This window comes from Hippopotamus amphibius, chromosome 13, assembly GCF_030028045.1.
Source record: "Hippopotamus amphibius kiboko isolate mHipAmp2 chromosome 13, mHipAmp2.hap2, whole genome shotgun sequence".
Classification (NCBI taxonomy): domain Eukaryota; kingdom Metazoa; phylum Chordata; class Mammalia; order Artiodactyla; family Hippopotamidae; genus Hippopotamus; species Hippopotamus amphibius.
Window position 1 is genome coordinate 85,634,264 of NC_080198.1, and position 21,139 is coordinate 85,655,402.

At 36.4% G+C, this 21,139-nt stretch overlaps 1 protein-coding gene across 1 annotated transcript in view; it reads left to right on the forward strand.

Moving 5' to 3' along the window:
* COL25A1 (collagen type XXV alpha 1 chain) overlaps window positions 1-21,139 on the forward strand; it is a 438,835-nt gene that overhangs the window by 409,590 nt on the left and 8,106 nt on the right. The window contains exons 23-30 of the mRNA XM_057705935.1: window positions 4,336-4,380; window positions 7,954-7,998; window positions 10,193-10,273; window positions 11,088-11,150; window positions 11,781-11,831; window positions 13,874-13,900; window positions 17,253-17,333; window positions 19,974-20,009. Of these exons, the coding sequence (XP_057561918.1) occupies window positions 4,336-4,380; window positions 7,954-7,998; window positions 10,193-10,273; window positions 11,088-11,150; window positions 11,781-11,831; window positions 13,874-13,900; window positions 17,253-17,333; window positions 19,974-20,009 (429 nt within the window). The remainder of the gene's footprint in view (window positions 1-4,335; window positions 4,381-7,953; window positions 7,999-10,192; window positions 10,274-11,087; window positions 11,151-11,780; window positions 11,832-13,873; window positions 13,901-17,252; window positions 17,334-19,973; window positions 20,010-21,139) is intronic.

Genomic DNA, 21,139 nt, shown 5'->3' on the forward strand with positions numbered 1-21,139 from the left:
GTCAGAATTTCCTTCCTTAAAAAAAAAATTTATTATTCTTATGGAGTTTAGGCAACTATGTGTTGTGCTTGCAAATAGCTTATAGCTTTTCTTTTTAACTTCAAAACTATTTTTCCCAATATAGTACTCCAGTGAACTGAGTCCCTAAAAAATAAATTAAACTAAATAGCCATTCAGTTGAGAGGAAGTAATAGACATTTGTTATTCTAGTTCTCTAACCAATATTGGATATTCAGTTTTGCAAATTCCATTTCACTATTGCCTCCTCTAAAATAATCTGCAGAAAAAATCTGTGATAACTAGATAAATAAGTGTATATCACAATTATAAAAATATCACTTAGAAATATAAAATTTTACTGTTGCCTCTATTGAAAACTATTACAGGCATACCTCCTTTTATTGCACTTCACTTTACTGCAGTTCAAAGATACTGCATTTTTTTACAACTTGAAAGTTTATGGCAACCCTCTACCAAGCAAGTCTATTGGCTCCATTTTTCCAACAGCATTTGCTCACTTCATGTCTCTCTGCCATATTTTGGTAATTCTCACAGCCTTTCAAATTTGTTCATTTTGATTATATTTGTTATGATGATCTGTAAGCTTTTTTTTTTCCTGGCCGTGCTGTATGGCTTGTGGGATCTTAGTTCCCCGACGAGGGATCAAACCTGGGCCCACAGCAGTGAAAGAGCTGAGTCCTAACCACTGGACTGCCAGGGAATTCCCTGTGCTCACTGATCTTTGTTGTTACTATTGCAAAAAGATTATGACTCTCTGAAGACTCAGATGATGGTTAGCATTTTTTAGCAATAAAGTATTTTTTATTGAAGTATAGTTGATGTACAATATTATGTAAGTTACAGGTGAGCAATACATACAGTAATTCACAATTTTTAAAGGTTATACTCCATTTATAGTTATTATAAAATATTGGCTATATTCCCTGTGTTGTACCATCTATCCTTGAGCAAGAAAGTATTTTTGATTAGGGTATGTACCCTGTTTTTTTAGACATAATGCTGTTGCACTCTTAATAAACTACATTACAGTTTAAACACAACTTTTATATGCACTGGCAACCAAAAATTTGTATGACTTGCTTTATTGCAACATTCACTTTATTTCGGTGGTCTGAAACCCTAACCCACAATATCTCCAAGGTATGTGTATTCACATGAACATTTGTCATAAGCTGTTTATTTTGATTTTTATTTAAGGTGGTTATGTTTCCACAATTAGAAGTAAAACCTTTTCTTTTACTACTGCAAGCTTTTAAAATTTCTCAACACCATGTAAACTAAACCTGTTCTCTAGTAAATTGGAGGTGATTTTTAAGCTTTCATCATTAGGAAACGTGAAAGAAAATAATTTTTAATTCTAAAGAAATTCACATAAGCATCTCAGAGAATAAATCACAAAGCATCCTTCTAGCCTTCAACCAATTTACAGCTGCTCTAACTCATGCCTCCCATTTCACATCGTGCCTCAATAGAATGACATGTCTTTCTCCATCACTACCAAAAATTCTGGTTTTCAAATCATTACTAAAGTTCAGCAGAGAACCCTGCTAAGTTTATGCAGTTTTAACTTAGAGGAACCAGATACAAGATATCCAAAGTGAGCCAACATCTTTAGGATGTCTCTGAGTGTCTACACACGGCTTCTTCAGGATGACAGTTAAAACTATGTTTTTTAGTAGCTAGCTTAGTTTTCTACCATTTGTTCTTCTATTAACTGGGTGGAACCTTCCCTGTATAATTTTTACGTCTCACAAATATAGTTATTTAACAAGCTTATTTAAACCCCTCTATTAAATAGCTCAGTGTCTAATAATAATATTCTTTCTACTTAGGCAATTCATTTTAAAACGTGTTGTTATCCTTAAATTTTAAAAAAGACAAACTAGTTTTGTGTTTAGGTGAAAAATGAATCGTATATTGCACAGGTTGGAAAACCTCTGAGAGTTTGAATTTTAAACTCCTTCCCTTTCTAAGGTTTTATGGTTTTGCTTTCTAGTTAAAAATGTAATTTGTAATTGGAAGGCAATGATAAAGAAATTATTTCTACTCTATAACTTTCTAATAGCCTTTTTAAAATGACTCATCTACCCATATAGGAGCAAAGAAGTAGCTCTCTCATAACCATACATTCAACTTTTGCTTTAGGTAGATCCCTTAAGAGTAAAATAAGTGGTACCTTATGTTACATAGATATGATGGTATAAAAATCTGTGCCTTGACTTTTTTATAACCTTGCCACAGTTTGTGGCCATTTTACCTTTTATCTTAGAAGCACTGGTTGTTTTTTTCCTACCCTATTTTCTTGGAAGCCGTAATGACCATGACTGATTTTATCATAGAATACAAACTTGAACCATCTGTACACATGCATAAATATATTGTTTCCTAAGGAATGATGACACCATATCACTAAAAACTCGTGTTTGAAGTTAGATGGATGGATAATGTTACAACAACTACAAAAAAAAAAAAAAAACCAGCACCAACACCTTGAATTAGAAATTGGAAGGGAGGGGCTTCCTAGGTGGCGCAGTGGTTGAGAATCTGCCTGCCAATGCAGGGGACACGAGTTCAATCCCTGCTCCAGGAAGATCCCACATGCCACGGAGCAACTAAGCCAGTGCACCACAACTATTGAGCCTGCGCTTTAGAGCCCGTGAGCCACAACTATTGAACCCATGTGCTGCAACTACTGAAGCCCAAGAGCCAAGAGCCTAGAGCCCGTGCTTGGCAACAAGAGAAGCCATGGCAATGAGGAGCCCGTGAACCACAACGAAGAGTAGCCCCCACTCACCGCAACTAAAAAGAAAGCCCATGTACAGCAAAAAAGACCCAACACAGCCAATAAAATAAATAAATAAATAAATTTTTTTAAAAAAAGGAAAGAAATTGGAAGGGAGTAGTGGAAGACAAAGGGATGGAGTTAAACAGATATTCACAAGTTTACATGTAATTGGATAGTGTTTCTCTAGGACCAGAGCTCCTAATGGAAAATGTTCTCTCCCCTAAAATCACAGAAAGTGTTACAGATCTTACAGAACTTTTTGTGCAACATTTAGACTAGAAAATCTTAATACAAAAATGGTTCGTGGATTGGGGATTGATTGTCTTAGAGATTCACACTTTGAGAGAAGATATTTTGGTACAGCCCTTTACCTTAAGAAACAAGGTGAATCCCATGGCAGTTCCTATCTTAGTCATGGCACTCCCCCCCACACACAGTAATTATAATGCAACAAATGAGATACAAACTAAAAGAAAAAATATTACTTATACAATTAGATATTCAGTTTTCTCTAATCAAAGTACTCTAGAAATAGAACTTTTATAAACAGCAGAGCTTCTCAGCTTACAAGTATGCTGACAAACCACCAGTGTATACTATTTTATTTCATAATTTAAGTCGGGTAAATTAAAATTTTGACGTTTTCTTTTTTCTTTATCCCCACTTTTTAAATAAAATTCTAAAACTAATTTTTAAAAGAATTTTTACAATCTGTGGTATTCATTTGAAGATAGGGTATGTTCTCAGTATGTTGTCAATTCCTTATAAAACTTCAGTCTTGCCAAAATATATTCAAAAACTTGAGTATTTCAGAAATGTATTACTGTACTTTGGCACACATATCAGGTAACTCTGTCTTTATCAATACATTTTCCCAACAGAGGATTACCACCTTAACAGTCACGGTAACTCTTCTTGCATGATTTCTGTGGTTTGTGACTTTGTGTTCGGTGATGATGCATGCTGGTCATAAGGGGACTAATGTAGCCAGTGTTTTTATCTGATATATAATGTTATGTTTTCTTGTATTAACAACCTTCAGCAACAATTTCCCCAGTTGAATCACTTTGTCTTAGTAAAAAAAGTGAAGAGGAAAAATTTATTATTTTTCCTAAAATCTTTGGCCTTGTCTTAATAATATGGCTTTGTTCTTTAGTGTTTGGAAATCAAAGCCTTTATGGGGGAGGAGAGAAGAGTTTCTAGAAACACAGGAAATATCAGGAAGCTAATTCAACCCCAAAAGATGAATGCGGGACATGGCAGCAATTTTATATTGTCCTACAAATCAACTCTAGGGCATTACTTTAATCTGGATGTGTCAGTTTTGTTTTGTTTTGTTTTGTTTGCATATAAGTAGGTGGTTTTTATAATTCTGTAGCCAGTGAAATGTTTCCTCTTTGCAAATCAATACTGGAGGATATTTGATTATGATAGAAATTAGGGAGGTGTGGAGTGTACTTATTATTTAAAGCACACATTTTAATACAGATACTTGCTATCTTTTAAAACTTTGTCTTTTCTGGATTTAGGGTCCCCCTGGACCACCTGGACCTCAAGGACTACAAGGGCCAAAGGTTATTCTTTATTTTACTTGCTTCCATTTACCACAGATGGTGCAGAGAATCCCATATTGAAAATATGTATCTCTAAAACACACTGGGGAGCTGAGATGCGCAATATTGCTTAAGAGAGCTGAGAACAGAAATTGAGGTCTGGGCTGAAAGGAAAAGGGATCAGAAAAAGAAAATAATTAGGAAAGAAGGGAGAGAAATAGAGATGGCATTAAATTTAGAGGGAGGACATTCAGAAAAACAGAACTTTAAACAGAAAAAATGAGTTTTACAGAAATTGTAAGTGTAAAGAAACACTACATGTGGAGTATGGAAAAAGGCAAATTTTTAAATAGAGGAGGATTGAAGGAAAATTTACTTTGACACCAAAAACAATCCTTTCCTTCAATTCTTTTATAATAAAAAGGGCAAGAAAACTTCAGCATGACGCATTCACAAATGACGTTAGGAAGCGTTTTCAGTCATTTTTATAATATATCCTGTTATATATCTTCAAACATTCTGCCATTTAAATTTCATCTAATAAAACATACCAGCTGTGAACAGTAGAAACCAAATTACATGATTATATCTAAAATTTGTTGGTAGCATTAGCTTCTTCCCTCCAAACTGAGGCTTATTCAACCACGTTTTATCAGTTAACACATGGCCAACGATTCTGGCTTTTCAGAACTGAGCTACACATGTTGAAATATGACTTTCATCATTGGGCTATTTGTAGGAGATCCAAGTGGTGTCGAAATCCATCTTTTGTTTATGCCTCTTAAGGCAGTTTATTTACTAAATCTACCTCACACACACACATACATCAGCTTTCGTACTTTTCTCTTTCAAGACACTTAAACACAGAAAGCTAGCACATAGAAACAATTATTCTTCTGTTATAAAAAGAAATATACAATAAAACATTACTGAAGTCCTTGGCTATGTGAGATATATGTAGAACATAGACTCTAATTTCAAACAGATTTCATGTATAACATTAGTGTAAGTTTGGGGATTTTTTACTTTCTATTTCTCTACAACATTCTGGTCCCTAAGAGATATAACACAAAAATGCTCCAATCACATACAGTCTTTATTCCTGGTAAGCAAGTTGGCCTGGATCCCTGTTCTTTAATATCTTGCTGAGCTGGACTAGAAAACCTAGAAGGAAATCTGTAGATTCCTTTTTCCTCTGTGTAGAGTCAACCAAGATCTTTTCCTTGCTTTATCTCTTCACTTGACTAAATCTCCCAAAGCAAAATTGTCCTCAGTGCTAAATATGAACCTTATTCCCTACAAACCTCAAAAACTTCTGGGACTTGACTCTTCTTTATAGCCCCAAGGCCTACAGAAGCCCAAAAGGTACTTGACCCAAAAGAGGCAAGAAGGACTACCTAGGCAAGAAAGCTGTATCATTAAAACCTACATCCCTAGTGTTTTATAATCCAATTGTTATTCATTTGTTAATTATATTAATAATTAATTTCAGGCCTCTATTCCATGATGAGTACTAATATCTAATAAAGATACTAGGATATGGTAAGGGGTTTCAACAAGAAGCTTTTAGATGGAGAAAGCCAAGTAAAGGCACAATTATCAATAAATAGAGTAAGTGCATTGGTTAAGATGCGTATAGGAATGTTCCTCTCTGTCTCGGGGTCAAGGATGACTTCGAGCTGAAACTGAAAGGCAGGGAGAAATTGGCCAAGTGAATGTCTAGACATGTACGGTATGGGAGGGGGTTAGTTATATTCCCTTACCTCTTCCCCTGCCAGCCTCCCCACTGTGCCATCACTGGCCCACCTCACACACCCGACAATGATCTTGTAATTGAGATCTTGGGTTAGTTGATACTGTCCTTTATACTTTCCATCAGCTCCTCTTGAAAAGGTTGGGATAATTGGGGTGAGATGTGCCTGTGACCAGGAGGCAGGAAATGCAGCATGAGGCAAATATAAAACCCATTCTCCCCCAGGACACGCAGCCTCAGACTGAATGCGAACCTATTCAATTAGCATTTCTTCTTCCTTTATCAAACAAGGACAGTTTGACTCCTTATACATCAAATAACTCTTTACAAACTGCTTTTGGTGGGTGAAGGATAAATGAATAACTCCTGAGTTATATTATTCTTTTAAACATTTGTGGGTCACATTTTGAAGGGAAAAGTGTGGCAACCATTATTGGACCCAGAGTGCTGACAGTTATTCAGACTGCATGAAACTAGGGCTTAGCCAGTTGTATCCAACCTCAGCAGACTTCTTTGTGGCAAAATAAACATTGCTGCTACCACAAAGAGCATGAAATCTGGAATTTTTAAAAAAAGGTTATTTCTTTTTTTTTTCATGTGTTTGTCATGCCTTCCCTTAACATTTGGAAAGCTCAAATTTCACACTATGACCAATAGCTCTTAAAGTTTTCACCAGGGAAAGGAGCTCTAACCATTTCAATATTGTGGTTTATAACATCACCAAACAAGCCTTTCTAGAAAAATACAGCTTCAAGTCCGTTCCTTTGGAAATCTATCTGTGAGGCAGGCCACTCACACACTCCAAAAAACTGTTTTTTACAAAGTTTCCATGGTGTGGGAATCAGAGATGTTTATAATGGGATCTATGTAAATGACCCACTGATATAAAATAATATCTTGCCTTTCAAAGAATATGTTTGCTCAGTACCTTTCCAATGGAAAGGTGACTGGACATTTGTTGTTTAAATAAATCTCTAGCACATTGTTTAAATTTGTTTTGAATGGAACATCTTCAGTTAAGAAAAAATAAATCCATATATTTTGGGTTTGTCAAGAGTTCTAATAAATCATATGAATAGTAAATTTAGTTCATTCCTAGCATAGTATAGGAAATTGAATTGATCCAAAAGTAATTTTCTGCGGATTAAGATATTATCTGATTTATTATATCCTTCAGTGAGGCTTATCTGGAAATAGCACATTCACAGTCCTTATGAATTTGTATTCACTGTTCAAATGATGCCAGGTAAAATATTATAAATGTATGGGGCCTTGCATTTTATTCTTTCTTAACTACCATGTTTTTGCTTTTTTCTCAAGTTGGAAAATAAGAGAAATCATACAGGATTTTAAGGAGAAAAACATTAACTAACTGAGGCATATAGGTTGTTGCCATAGGATATGGTTACCCATCAAATGAGACCAGTTTTCTTTCACCACTTTTTTAGCCTGAATCTCACATGAGGGAAAAAATAAAAACACCGAACCTTAGCTACATATATTATTATACATAACATTCAAAAAAATATATTCTTTCGGAATTCCCTTACAGTCTAGTGGTTAAGACTCAGCGCTTCCACTGCAGGGGGCCCAGATTCGCTCCTTGGTCAGGAAACTAAGATCCTGCATGCCACATGGTGCAGCCAAAAAAAACCAAAAAAGTGTTATTTACTTTGTGTAGTTATGTGGTATGATGTAATAATGTACTTGAGTTATGATGCATTTGCTGAAAGTTAAATTGTACTGTTACCAACTAGCATCATTTTTTGCATCATTTTTATTTAGTGTAGTATGCTACCAATAATAAATAAGAAGCTTGCCATCAATTTTTATCTTAACAGGGAGAGCCAGGATCTCCAGGAGTCCCAGGAGTTGATGGAGAGCAGGTAATTTTCAAAGACGTGTACTGTCATTTAAAGCATCATTATTGATCACCTTTTATTGTAAGTTTGAAGACCAAAACGCGAGTGTTGACATATGATAATCTCTCCTTTTCTTTTTACCTTCTGTTCCAGAGACTACACTAACTCTAAAAAGCAATTGGTTTTAAATTAGGCATAGGTTTTCTTTGTACAAACATACAACTTATACGATACTTTAGATTTGCCTTAATAATCCCTATCAATCTAAAAATGACATCTCTATGAATTTTTATTAGACTTGTAAGATAATTACCAATTTAGTAAGAATCACCTAATTGTCTGTGAATACAAATAATTCAAGATTTAAATCTGTGACTGTAGCTTCCACAAAATTAGATATTGCTTACTTGTGTTATTTTGACATTGTTTTCTTTTCCCAAATAAAGATTGCACCTAATTTTCTAGATCATTAGAAAAAACAGAAGCCAACAGGACACTTGTAGCTTTGTAGAATATGGCAGTATCTCCGAGGATTTCCCCTAAAACAGAAGTTGGCAAACATTTTCTGTAAAGGGCCAGATAGTAAATGTTTTAGGCTTTGCAGGCCATATACATTCTCTAGCAAAGTATTTTAATGCCACTTAAACTTTGTTTTAAACATTCAGCTTGTACAAAATCATTTCCTGGGCTGGATTTGGCCTGTAAGCCATGGTTTGCCTGCCTCTGGCAGAAATGAATCTGACCAGGAGAATATGGACAGTATTCAAAATTCAATCTAATCACAAGGATTAGTTTAAAGATATTTGATGTTTCCTGGACTTCTATTATTTACCTAAGAAATGACTAAAATCAAGAAGATCATAAGACATGAAAGACATTCTTGATACAGTTTGTGAAATATACTCCTCAGGAGATAGCATTAGGTAAGAAATTAAGAGAAGGGTTATTTTAATATCAGAGTTGTAAATTGAAATCATATCATGTCGCACTAGATTAACATGTGGTAGTTAAAAAGGAGACTTTAGATGATCTACTGTATACATCAGAGCTCACATTAGCATTTAAAAGTCTGGTAGTATTACTTTCCCCAGTTAGTCATTAAAAATAATTTGACATGCATAATGACATACTACATGGTATGTCATCCCTTCCTATACAGTAGCTGAAATTTTTTTTATAGGCTTCACAAGGTCTTCTACTGCTAGGTCCAATGGGTTGGCTATCCTGCTGCTCTCTATTACTAGATTCCTAAAACCAACCAGGGTCTGATCAACTATAAGATCCATCTATCTTTTTAGGTACCTACCCACCCATCCACCCACCTAGTGGGTGATTCTGAAGTAGGTGCTATGTAATAGATATAAGTAACAAGATAAGACACGTTCCTGTCCTTAAGTAGTTTTTGGTACAGAAAAGATGAACAGGTTAGTGCAACCAGGGATCCCTATAACCATAATTAAAATAACTATGATCATCTCTGCTGAAGAATGGGCCATCTCGTCAGTGCAGGGAGCCTCCTTGGATGAAAATGCTTCACTATATACATTAATTTCAGTATTAGTATCACAAAATTCCAATTTTTTTTGCATTCAAAATACACACATATCTATTTCCTCACTGTAAAAAGAGAATAAAAATCACATCCTGAATCACCTCATAGACATGTCATGAGAACAAAACAAGAACACTGGAAAAGTGGAATTATCTCTAAGCATTAGGTGAGCATTAGTGTGTAGTGAATGATCTACCTGTTGTAGATTGGACCATTGAAAACTGTTGGTGATTGGAACTTCTGCCTGCATTTAAGGGGAATAGGCGGATATAATGAGTGGAGATGGGAGAAATTTATTTGGACCTTTCTTGCTATAACACTAGGTCCTGGTTCAAAATGTGTCCTGTGCATTAAATCCATTAAGTTGTTTTCAGAACTGGTGATATAGAATTAGCTGCCAACTAAAAATGTAGAATCAGGGGAAATGATGTCAACACTTAACATTCGTGCTTTTCATACTTAAATAGTAATAGAATTTAATCTCTTCCATTACAAGGAGAAAGGGTATTGATTCAACGTGGAGGTTTCTATACCTAAGCATGAAAATCAGAATCATCTCAGCATAGGACCCATCTATTGACAAAATTGATCTGGAATTCTGTTTTCCCTAGCATGTAACCATCCGTGGTCAGTATGATTCTTAAATGCAAACCATATCATTTGTAGGGGCTCAAAGGCTCAAAGGGAGACACGGGGGACCCAGGTATGCCAGGTGAAAAAGGAGGAATTGGACTTCCTGGATTACCGGTATGTTTATATTTCTAAAGGTGTGTTCATATTAATATAAGTTAAATAATCAGAAAATAGTTGTATTATTAGCTGCAGTTCATATAATGTTTTTATTTTTAAATATTTGAAGGTGGTTTTGGTTAATTACTACAACTAAGGCTCTAAAAGAAATTTTAAAGCATCTAACCAAATGAATTATAAAATAAACCTTTATGCTTTCCTGAATTATTTTCACTAGAAGATAGTAAAATAGAGTTGGTCATTAACGTCAGATGTAACTGATCATTTTTAAATAAACCATAATAAAAAAAATACAAAATAATTTAAAAAACCAAATTACTCTGGAAAGCGTTCTCTTTACGATATTATGGGATGGGATGGTTTTCCCTGTAATTTTTACTGAGAATTTGGAGAGGGAAATGTAGAAAAATGCAGGAAAAATCCTAGATCATTTTTTAAAATAAAGAAATGTGTAAATAAGTGTCAGTGAAAACGAAATTAAAGGACTGCTATTTAAAGTCAGCACCACCATTAAAAATATAACAGTTATAATTGGATATATTTAGCGATGTCTAAGTTTAACTAATCAAGCATAACTTAGTTTTTATTCACTTTATAATTTATTTCACATATCAGCCACAATCCTAGGGATCTGAGGAAGCTTGCTGTTTAGCTTGAGGCTGAAATGCAAGGGGATAAATCCTTCTCTTACGTATCATGTGCATGATATTATAAAAATGTTAAGAGGATGATGGCTTTGGGGAGAGAATTCAGCTGTTCCTTACATTTTGAAAGTAACTTGACCAGCTCAACTCTTAATGGTTATTCGTAGGGTGCCAATGGAATGAAAGGAGAAAAAGGAGACTCGGGATTGCCAGGTCCTCAGGGTCCCTCCGTAAGTCTATGGTGGCCAAACTTCCGTGGTTCCTGAAAATCTCTGAAATGGGCCCGTTATTCACCGACTTCAACCTGTGCCAGAGGGCTTATCAACAATTGAGAGACGGTGAACCCCTTGGTCTGTGAAACTGTAGAAGAAATACCTGTCAGCCTTCTACAGCAAGAGACAAAAGTGTCTCAGAGGTCTGAGTTAGAAGCAGTTTTTCATAGGACTGTCTAATCCTGAGGAGAAAATCAATCGTTTTCCCACGACGCCTGTGGGTAGAGCTCTGTAAATGTAGAACCTACGTTCTTTTTTCCTCCAGAGCCCTGTTGTTGCTTAGTGAAATATTTGAGAGTTTAATAGCGGTTGTAGCATTACAGCATTTCTTGGTAATCAGTTGCTTCCTTTTCTTTAATGTACTTTTGATTTATTCTGGCTTTTGTAGAACAACTGTATTTTTTTTAAGTTTTTTTTATTCTCATGAAGGAATTTTCAAATGTAAAGAATCAAATGCATCACTTCTTCCAGTATCCTTCTTCCTCTGCAAACATTACTGGCCTTAGCAGAACCCCAGCATGAGATTCAAGCCTAACTGCCTTATCTAAATGAAGTAACCAAATCCATGTTTATTTTTCGGACATGCAGATCATAGGCCCACCAGGCCCACCAGGTCCCCATGGCCCTCCAGGCCCCATGGTAAGTTTCCCTTGTCTCCAAAATGTAATCATTTATTTAAGAGCATGCTACCAGAGAAAACACGAACACACCCCTCAAAACAGCCATCTTGTATTTTGTACTACCCTCTGTGGAATGGACAAAAAATAGGAGGTGCTTTTCTGATTTTACAGTGTTGTCTTTCACTATCCCAAAAATATTGTTGGAAAGAGATAGGGTAGTTTTGTGATAGGAAAGTTGAAGAAACAGATTTGGGAAGCTTTACTCCACCCTTATGGTATGAACGTTGGAAAATCATTTTAACCAATCACTGCTCTAGGCCATTAATAGCATAACAAGATTAATAATTGTAGCCTTTAATGAATGTTTCTAACCAGCTTTGAGGATTGAGACCCTTTAATGAAGCGTTCAATAAGAACATTCATAAAATAATATGATAAAACTGAAGCTCACATCCGCAGATGATATATATTGTTGGATCTTTTTCTCGTCACTTTTCCGTACTTCGGTAAATACAGCGTTTACTGCAAGTATCCCTCAGTGACCAGTGGAAACGATGACCATGTCCTCATAGAACTTATATTCAGTGAGGAAGGTAGCCATTAAACCAGGGTAATCCTCCAAATGTCTACCTAATGATGGTTGTGTTAAGGCTGGAACTAGAAGGCAGAATGTTTCAGATGCTTCTGACTGGGACAGGTTGGGAACAAGTCAGGCAGCCTCTAAGGTCACATTTGGCTCAAAGGTGTCTCGATAAACCATATGTCTTCAGTCATAGAGATTAAATAAACTGTTGTCACTCTTTCCTTCTGTTGTGCTCCAAGAAAGAGCATCGTTGGAGTGATCTAAACCACAGAGCACAGCCCCAGACTCAGTCATCTATTTCTTACTAACTGCCGTTTCTATTTCATACCACAAAACAATTATAATTAACCTTATTTTCTTAAAACTAAGCAGTTCTTTGAGAATCAAGCAAATGGCATACTTTTGGCTTTTTTATACTCCTGCCACTTTAACTTAGAAAGTTAAATTTTAAAATGCTATATCTGTTCATATCATAAAATTAATTTAAAGGAGTTTAAAACCATTTCTAAAATGAAATAAGAATAGTTGATAAAATGGCCACTTCCTGCAAATGTTTATCCACAACTTATCCAAAGGGAAAATATTATTCCAATGTAAACATATGTAACAATATCTATGTATTGATTGATTAAAAAAAAATTTTCGTACTGTTGTATGATTTTGCTGATAAGTGTTTAAATACTCCTGTCTCCAAATAGTTTATTTAAGTGACTTGAAAGTTTAAAGCAATCCACAGTAATCTTTAGTTAATTTAGGTTGGCTAATTAGTCCCTATATTTAGATTTTCCACAAAATACAGGGGAAAAGCCCTGATTCATGAATGTGTCGTGACTTCCTTCCATTGGTAAACAATTGTTACAAGAGCCTTGAATAATTCATCTTTGTGAAAATGAATGCCTTCTAAATAATAATGTTTAGCACTCCTGGACTAGAATCCTTAGCCTTACGTTAAAGAAATGATGCAACGGGGTTCCAGACTTGACTGTCATTTTCTTGCTCCTTTAGATTTCTCAGAACCTTGGGTCTAGAGGAGTTAATAATAGAGAAGGTCTCCTCTTCACTGGTGCTTAGAGTTCGGAACTTTTTAAAACAAATTTTCAACTAATATTATAGCTCACATATTCCACCTAGATTTCTGTTAACAGGGATTTGAGAAATAGCAGTAGTGTGGATTCAGAAACACTTTTTTCTGGGTTTTTTTTTTTTTTTTTTTCTTCCATATAACCCTGGCAGGCTCCCCCCTCCCTTTCACAGGTATTTAGCAGAAAGAATTGCTGTTAATGAATTTCCTTTTACAGAGCCGTCCAGGAGCTGAAAGGAACTTTCGCTAGGTATTAACATCCCCTGGCCTGCCTCTGGCTGTAGCTCACAGAAGAAGATTCTTGTTTTACATCTTTTTTGTTACTTTATATAATAGTCACTTCTGCTGGGAAATAGTGCATCAATTCTTAATTAAAAGCTGTGTGTTTCATTTTCAGGGACCCCATGGACTTCCTGGACCAAAGGTAATCCAACAAATCCCTCGATTATTTGATTTCTGTTTCATTGTTAATCGTTGAGAAGCATGACGGAAGCATGTCTGTCCTGTCTTATTTATTTGTCAAGTAATGTTGATAATCTTTAAGCCTTTAAGTATCCAGGTGTTTAAATCTCACAACAACGAATGGCTTACGACAAATTTAAGTGATATCACCTGGAGATGAATTACTCCTCATTTTGCCTTTGTCTATGTCACTATGTAAATTTCTTAAGTTACTAATCATAATACACTCAAAATCAACATTCCAAAAGGAAAAAAAAGTGAAACTGATGAGATTCTCAGACTGGTCCAGATGCTCTTTCTTAGCATGGTATCTTTAGTTGTATATTCAGATGTTATTAGTTGCTACTTCTTGCTTGTCCTATGACAGTACCGCATCTAAATATTTTGATCATCCACATCTTAATTTTGTACTCCCCTAGCGGTCACTGGTCTAGAATGAGGTGATGTATATCAAGTATGCTATACTGAAGAGAAGGTTACATCACATACACGTATTCTATACTCTGAATTAACAAGAGAAACAATAGAGAATATCCCTTCCTTGTCAGAATTAGTACAGTTTGTATTGTGAAGATGGATGAAAATGTGTTCTTTGCCTTCACATAGACTGAGAACACACCTTGGAGGATTAAAATGAGCGCTGAAAGACAAGCTTCTTTCAGTGAGCAAATGTTTTGAGGACCTGTGTTCTAATCTCAGCTTTGCCACTGACAGGCTGTGTCACCTTGGACAGATTATTTACCCTCTCTAATCCTTCATTTTCTCAACTAGGTAACTTACCTCAGAGTGTCGTGATGATTTAATGAGGTATGGTTATAGAACACTTAGCAGAATACCTGGCGCAGCTGTTAATAAACACCTAATAAATGTCAATTGTTATTGTGATCTTGTGTTTTGATGCTTTGTTCTGAACAGAAAAATTTAGCTAGTCCTCAAGTCTGCTTGAGAAAAGGTTCAAGGACTCTTGGAAGCTCCTCAGTAGTGAGTTGATGCATTTAAGTGGAGAGGGGGTAGGGGGACACGTAAGTGCAATGTTGGCACTAAGAATCAGAAAGCCTAGAGGCAGCCCACCCTCTCCTTTGAGGACTCCCTCTGGACACCCGGCTTTAGGGGTGGCAGAGGGATTGGTCTGACTCCAGAAACCTGAGTTTCCTTTTCGAGGTGAAGCAGGTAACTCACCCAAGAAAGGGAAGAGTTCGTGCCTCTTTATTCTTCTTAGAATACCTTCCCCTCTGATAAGGCCAGTGAGTGACAGTGTCTGGGTGGCATGTTCAGGGTAAGGGCATTGCTGTGGGGGGTCAAAAGAGAGAGCTTATCTATCAGCTTTGTGGTCTTGGTACTTATCTAACCTCCTTGGGCCTCTTTTCCCACACTGGACTAAATAATATTTTCCTCTGTTGTCTTCTCTGGATTTTAAGGTGCCACTAAAGACCAGATGAATCGTAATGACTCAGGCCAAAGCCACCAAGATTGAGTTTTTAATTCTATGAGTGATTCAGTTATCCCATCACCATTAAATTAATAGATGCCCAAGATCCTTTTAATATCTGCAATGCAGTGATTCACTTTGCCTACACTTAACTTCAATTGTTACTTAAATCATAGATTTCAGAGAATCATAAAGTTGAAAACACCTCATAGATTACCTGTGCTAGTTCCTTGATTTTGTAGGTAATAAACTATAGGTTCAGGAGATTTAGGTTATTTGCTCTAAATCACACTGCTAATTAAATGACAGATCTGGGACTAGCATTTATGTTCGGAGTTGAAATTTGAAATTTTTGCCTCAGAATTTGATTATTTATAAACTTACCTTCTCAATTAACACCTGCTCTTATCCATGCATGATTCCTCACCAAAGAACCTCATAGTCTACCAAGGCTTCCCTGCCTATTCATCTCAAGATCACTGGCTGAATGTAAATCCACACACATGCAAAGCCCTGAATCTCACGTTTAGACCAGTTAAGTGAAGTTGACTACTGAGCCTTGGCTTTAATCTCACGTTGACTCTAGCTCTGTGACAGTCCCAGGATCATACGTTCCCGACCACAGCACATTTGGATTTCCATGGTGGCAGCATTGCAAACGTCCTATCCTCAGAACTGCCAAAATCCATTAGGCCATGCCAATATGTTTATTATTTTGTGACCCCCCTTTGAAAGTTCAAATAGATAAGCCTGGTTCCATGGTTGAGTCTAGTTCACTGTTTCCTAGAATTTCCTGATGAGGAGAATCACCTGGGAGACATGAGAAATACCATTCCTGTGCTGCTGTGGTCCAGGTGGGGCCCTGGACTCTCTAACAAGCACTGCAGAGATTTTCATCATCAGGATATTGGGGGAAGTCCTGCCCGGGTTAATAATCCCTCCTGCTGTGCAAACATAATCTCTCCCCTCTCCCTCCCCCACCACTCAAGACTCTCTAGGGCATTTGAAACTGAAATTATCTTCCTTCCACAAGTCTTTCAAGATCTTCTTGATGAAATTAGTATCTGTGCTTAAAAGCTGAAAAGCGAGCAGGTCAGAATTCCATCTCTAACATGCTGCTGCTGATAGAAAGTAGTGTCTTGCATTCTTAGGTTTTTAAAAGCAGAGTCAAGAGAATGTATCGCTTCTCGTGGCTTTTGTAATGTCACCGTCAGTTAAATTCACACCTCCTTTATTCTAAGATTGGGCAGATGGACAGTTAGTAGAGCCACATGTAAGTTCTGTGATCTCCACATTCTCTTCTAGGATTGGCTATTTGTTGTCTATTCTATTGATTAATCCATGGAGGGACCTGACTTGGCAGTGTCAGTGAATGAAGATTCACCAAATGGCATTACTTCAGACGTCAGTTGCTACACTTTTAGCTCATTCCCAGGGGCAAAATGCTTAAAGGCTTAAAATATTTATATACATAACACTGTCCTGCATATTCCAGTTTTCCATTCCAGCAGAGTGGGTCTTTTCTGCTGAACCTCCTTCAACCTCCTCCACTGATTGTCTTTGATTTGCTTGGTCCGAACAATGTAGCATAAACACTGGTTTCCTTGAGAGAAAACTGAAAAACTTGGAGCCCAGCCATACCTATTTTGACTGTAAAGAGCACACTTTCTCAGGGGTTTTGCTTCCTAGAATATTATTTGTCCGTTGCAGTTTGTTCATCCTTAAAATTTTTTAAATTATTTTTGAACTGATGCGAGACAAATCTAGCCTGACTCTGCTGTTACCTAAAACTGGAATCTGCAACCGTTTCAGAGACTGGCTCTCTTCTCTCACATCTGAAACACCCATGATAGCAACCAAAATCAGCATTTGCTTTTGCATTTAGGGTGAACCAGGGTTAAATGGTGTTAAAGGATTGAAGGGTGAACCGGGTCCAAAGGGTGACAGAGGACCCCTTGGTCTTCCAGTAAGTAAAGAAAACTTTCCATCTCAGTGCAAACCTCAGACTTTTCTTTCTACCCAAAGTAAGAACTCTGGTTTACTTGGTGACTGTCTGACAGTGGAGATTTCTGTCATTGGAAAACATATTGTGTTCGAGCAGAGCTCAGCCCAGTTTTGTTTTCTCTGACGTCTGCTCTTGTGTCAGAGGAAGACCCCATAACAAACAATGCCATATATGTTCTGTCGTTCAATTACATACATGCCAACCTTCCTCTTTTAAGACTGACAGTTCTTCTCCCATCATCCTCCCCTTTGAAAAAGTATTATGCGGATTATTTCATAATGTCTCTCAAATGTTTTTGTAATTCAGCATAGTGTAAAATCCTCCCTCAATTTATATTTTTTCTTCTTCGATACCAAAAACCATAGCCCCTTGTTGGTGGCAGGTATGCAATTGGCCATTGTTGAAGGCGTGAGGTCAGTGATGTGGCTCCTTACATTAATCAATCATATTGTGGTCTAAATGTTGTATGTTGTTTGTGTTGGGGATGCCCTCTTATGAGCTTCTTGGGGCAATAATGGATATGGAAGAAGTATTTTGCAGTTATGTAGAGATTTTTATTTTTAATGAAAAGGAGATTTCCACCTTTCATGCACTTTATGCTCGTCTTCTTTCCACAATAACTAAAAAGATTAAATGATTATTAAATATGAGGGCTTTTTTTTTTTTTGGCTGCACCGCACGCCATGCAGGATCTTAGCTCCCTGACCAGGGATCAAACCTGTGCCCCCTGCAGTGGAAGTGCGGAGTCCTAACCACTGGACCACCAGGGAATTCCTGAATATGTGTTTTAGTTTCAAGGTTTTAATATGCTGTCTATTCAGTGAATGCAGATAAAAGTCAGAAAAGAATATTATAGATTACATTATTAAAATGACATAAAATTGGTAATAGAAGATAGTTTACACACATATGCATTAAAAAAGTTGGTGATCACTTATTTTATTTTTCCCACAAGTACTGTATTCTAAGTACGAAAGTATTCCTCTTGATAGCCAATGCCTTACATAGATCAGGCACATAGTAGATGCTTAATATGTATTCATTTATTGAATGAATGATGTTAGCCTTATATTAGAGTATAGGTGAAATCAGACCAATTAGATCGTCCCACAGGTATAAAACCTAAAACCTGTATAACATATGTGAGTCATTAATTCACATTCCAGGTAAATATAATATTATCAGTGCAAAAATTTTATCATCCCCCTATTTATTTTTGAATGTTATAATAATGGTGACTCTGAAGAAAGTATCAAACATCAAAAGAAAGCTTGGATTTCTATTTTATTTAAACCCTCAATCTGATTTCTTTAAAGTTTGCCCTAATTTCAAATCTAGAACTAGTGATCATTTTTATGTAACATTTCACCAAAAGCTCTACATATGCTAGCATTAAACAAACAATAACACACACATTTTTTAAAATTTTAGTCATTGCTAACTAAATTGAATTTTGCAGTTATAATCTGACTCACAATAGGATTGTACAGAAGGAATCGTAAAATAAAAAACTAAACGTATTCCCCCAATATGTATGGTATAACATTATTTGTAGAGTTTGCAGCTGGAACAAATTGTTTTCTTCCATTTTGTATTATTAACTACATCTGAAGCATAAAATGGGGAAATAGTTCTGCAACCTTGCCAAGAGATGTATAGAACTAGTGCATTGTCTTCCTTAAATACTCCTTCATCAAATCAACATTTTTAAAGGACTATAAATAAACATTTGAGTATTGAGCTACAAAAGCCATACCAAAAAAAGTAATTGTGCTTCTTCTTGAAACAAACATTGAAAATGTCATCTTTTGGTCATACGTTATACATAGCCTAGAGTTGAAGGGAAAGAAAAGCGTGCATTGTCTGAGAATAACATTCGATTTTTTAAAGCATTTCCCATTCAGACTCTGATGCTTGATTATTTGAAGTGAGTTGAGGAACAATGTTTTGGGAACAGTTATTTTTTGTTTGGACTCGCAAAATTTTTCTGGCTTTTTCCTGTTCCTAGAAGTCCCTCTAGTGGTGACTAATGTGAGCACAGTAAGAAGAACCCAGAAAACAATGTGCTGTCTGCGTAAAATCTAGTCACCCTCACGTGTTAAAATTCTGCATTTGTTATCCATAAATGCTATTTTAATAAGTAAAACTAGAGTTGTTTTCTTCTCTGAAATTCTAACTCGATTGATTATTATAATGAGCCCTTTCCTAAGAGAATGACCATTATTTTTTTGCAGAACAGAAAGAAATGTAGTGTGAATAGCACAGTCTTTAGAAAATTAATTTCATGTGGAAATTAGCAACCCAGACTGTTAGCAGTAACTATTTTAAAGCCCACTTTATAAACTTCATTCGCTTGATTTCTAAATAAGAATTTGTCGAATGGAAATGTCATTAAAATGCCATCATCTGTGGGGTGTTTATTGTCACGTGTTGTTTTTTTTTAACTAACAATTTGTAGCAATGTGATACTCATCCCAGAACCCTGTGACTGCGTATTATGTTGTTTGAAGTGTTACACTTGTTCATCAGTACCTCGTACTAATCTCTGTTCTTGTCATTCGTGTTACACCCACCAACCCTGCTACCAACCAAATCACACAGGGAGCATCTGGCTTAGACGGAAAGCCAGGATCCCGGGTGAGTCAGCACCTCAACTTGCACCAACATGTTTTGTGGCTATGACTTTCATGCCTCAGGACAGACTCCCATCAAATGATGTGGGGTACATAGGACTGGAGCGGAAGGAGAAAATGGACAAAGATAATGGCAGAAAAGGGGAGGGTAGACAGAGCACGGGTGGCAACCCGTTTGTCGTACAGAACATCTTTCTGAAGCCTGGGTTCAAGTCTGGATAACTTGCATCGTGGGAAGAATGACCAGTCTAGCTAGTTTCATTGTCTTGGAATCCCGCACAGATTTTTCCATAATCAGTGGACACTTCCTGCAATTCTGTAGGAGAGGCCCTCTAAAGTTATCAAAATCATGTGAATTTATTTTAACTTGCTTTTCCTTTTATGTTTATGCCCCATGTTAGAAATGTAACTTCTTCCTTGGAACTAACTTTCAGATCTCTGTTCATCGAAATGACTTGTCTGTCTCTGTCATTTTGTCTCTTTTCTGTGGTTCTTAACAGCTCCATCTCTTAAATTTCAGCTTCAGGTCCTCAATATTTAGAAGTCTTCCAAAGGTGAACTTTGAGTTCAGGCAGTAAGAAAAAGATCAAACTGATGATGATAAGTCACCAACATTAGAATGAATTTAAAACCCTGAGTTATTTCATATCATAAGACCCTAACAGGATAAACGATAATAGTAAAACAGAAATAGGAATACTAAAAAAAAAAAATTGTGCTGGAATGGTTCCTATATTTGCAAATATCATAATAAACTTTTTGCAAATCTAAACATAGTCTTGCTTTAAAAGAGCAAATATACCTGATGTCCTTGCTACATTCTTAAGAATCAAAAAGAATTCCGAGCTCTTCAATTCTGAAAACCTGTTTTTTTCAGGCAGTCATTATTTTCACTGGACCTCAGTGTTCCTATATTCATTCAAATATTGCCTCATCTGCCACAGAAATCCTAATCCTGAATGAGGAGGCCAGAGGGCAGTTATGCCATTACATCATACAGCTGCCTGATTTGTGCCTTACAAGTCCAGTCACTTGAGCCACTGCAGCAGAATCTATAAGAATAATTCCTTCCTTCTAAGCCCCCTGCTGCTTCCAACAGAGCCGAAGAAAGTTTGAACAGTTAAACACTGTTCT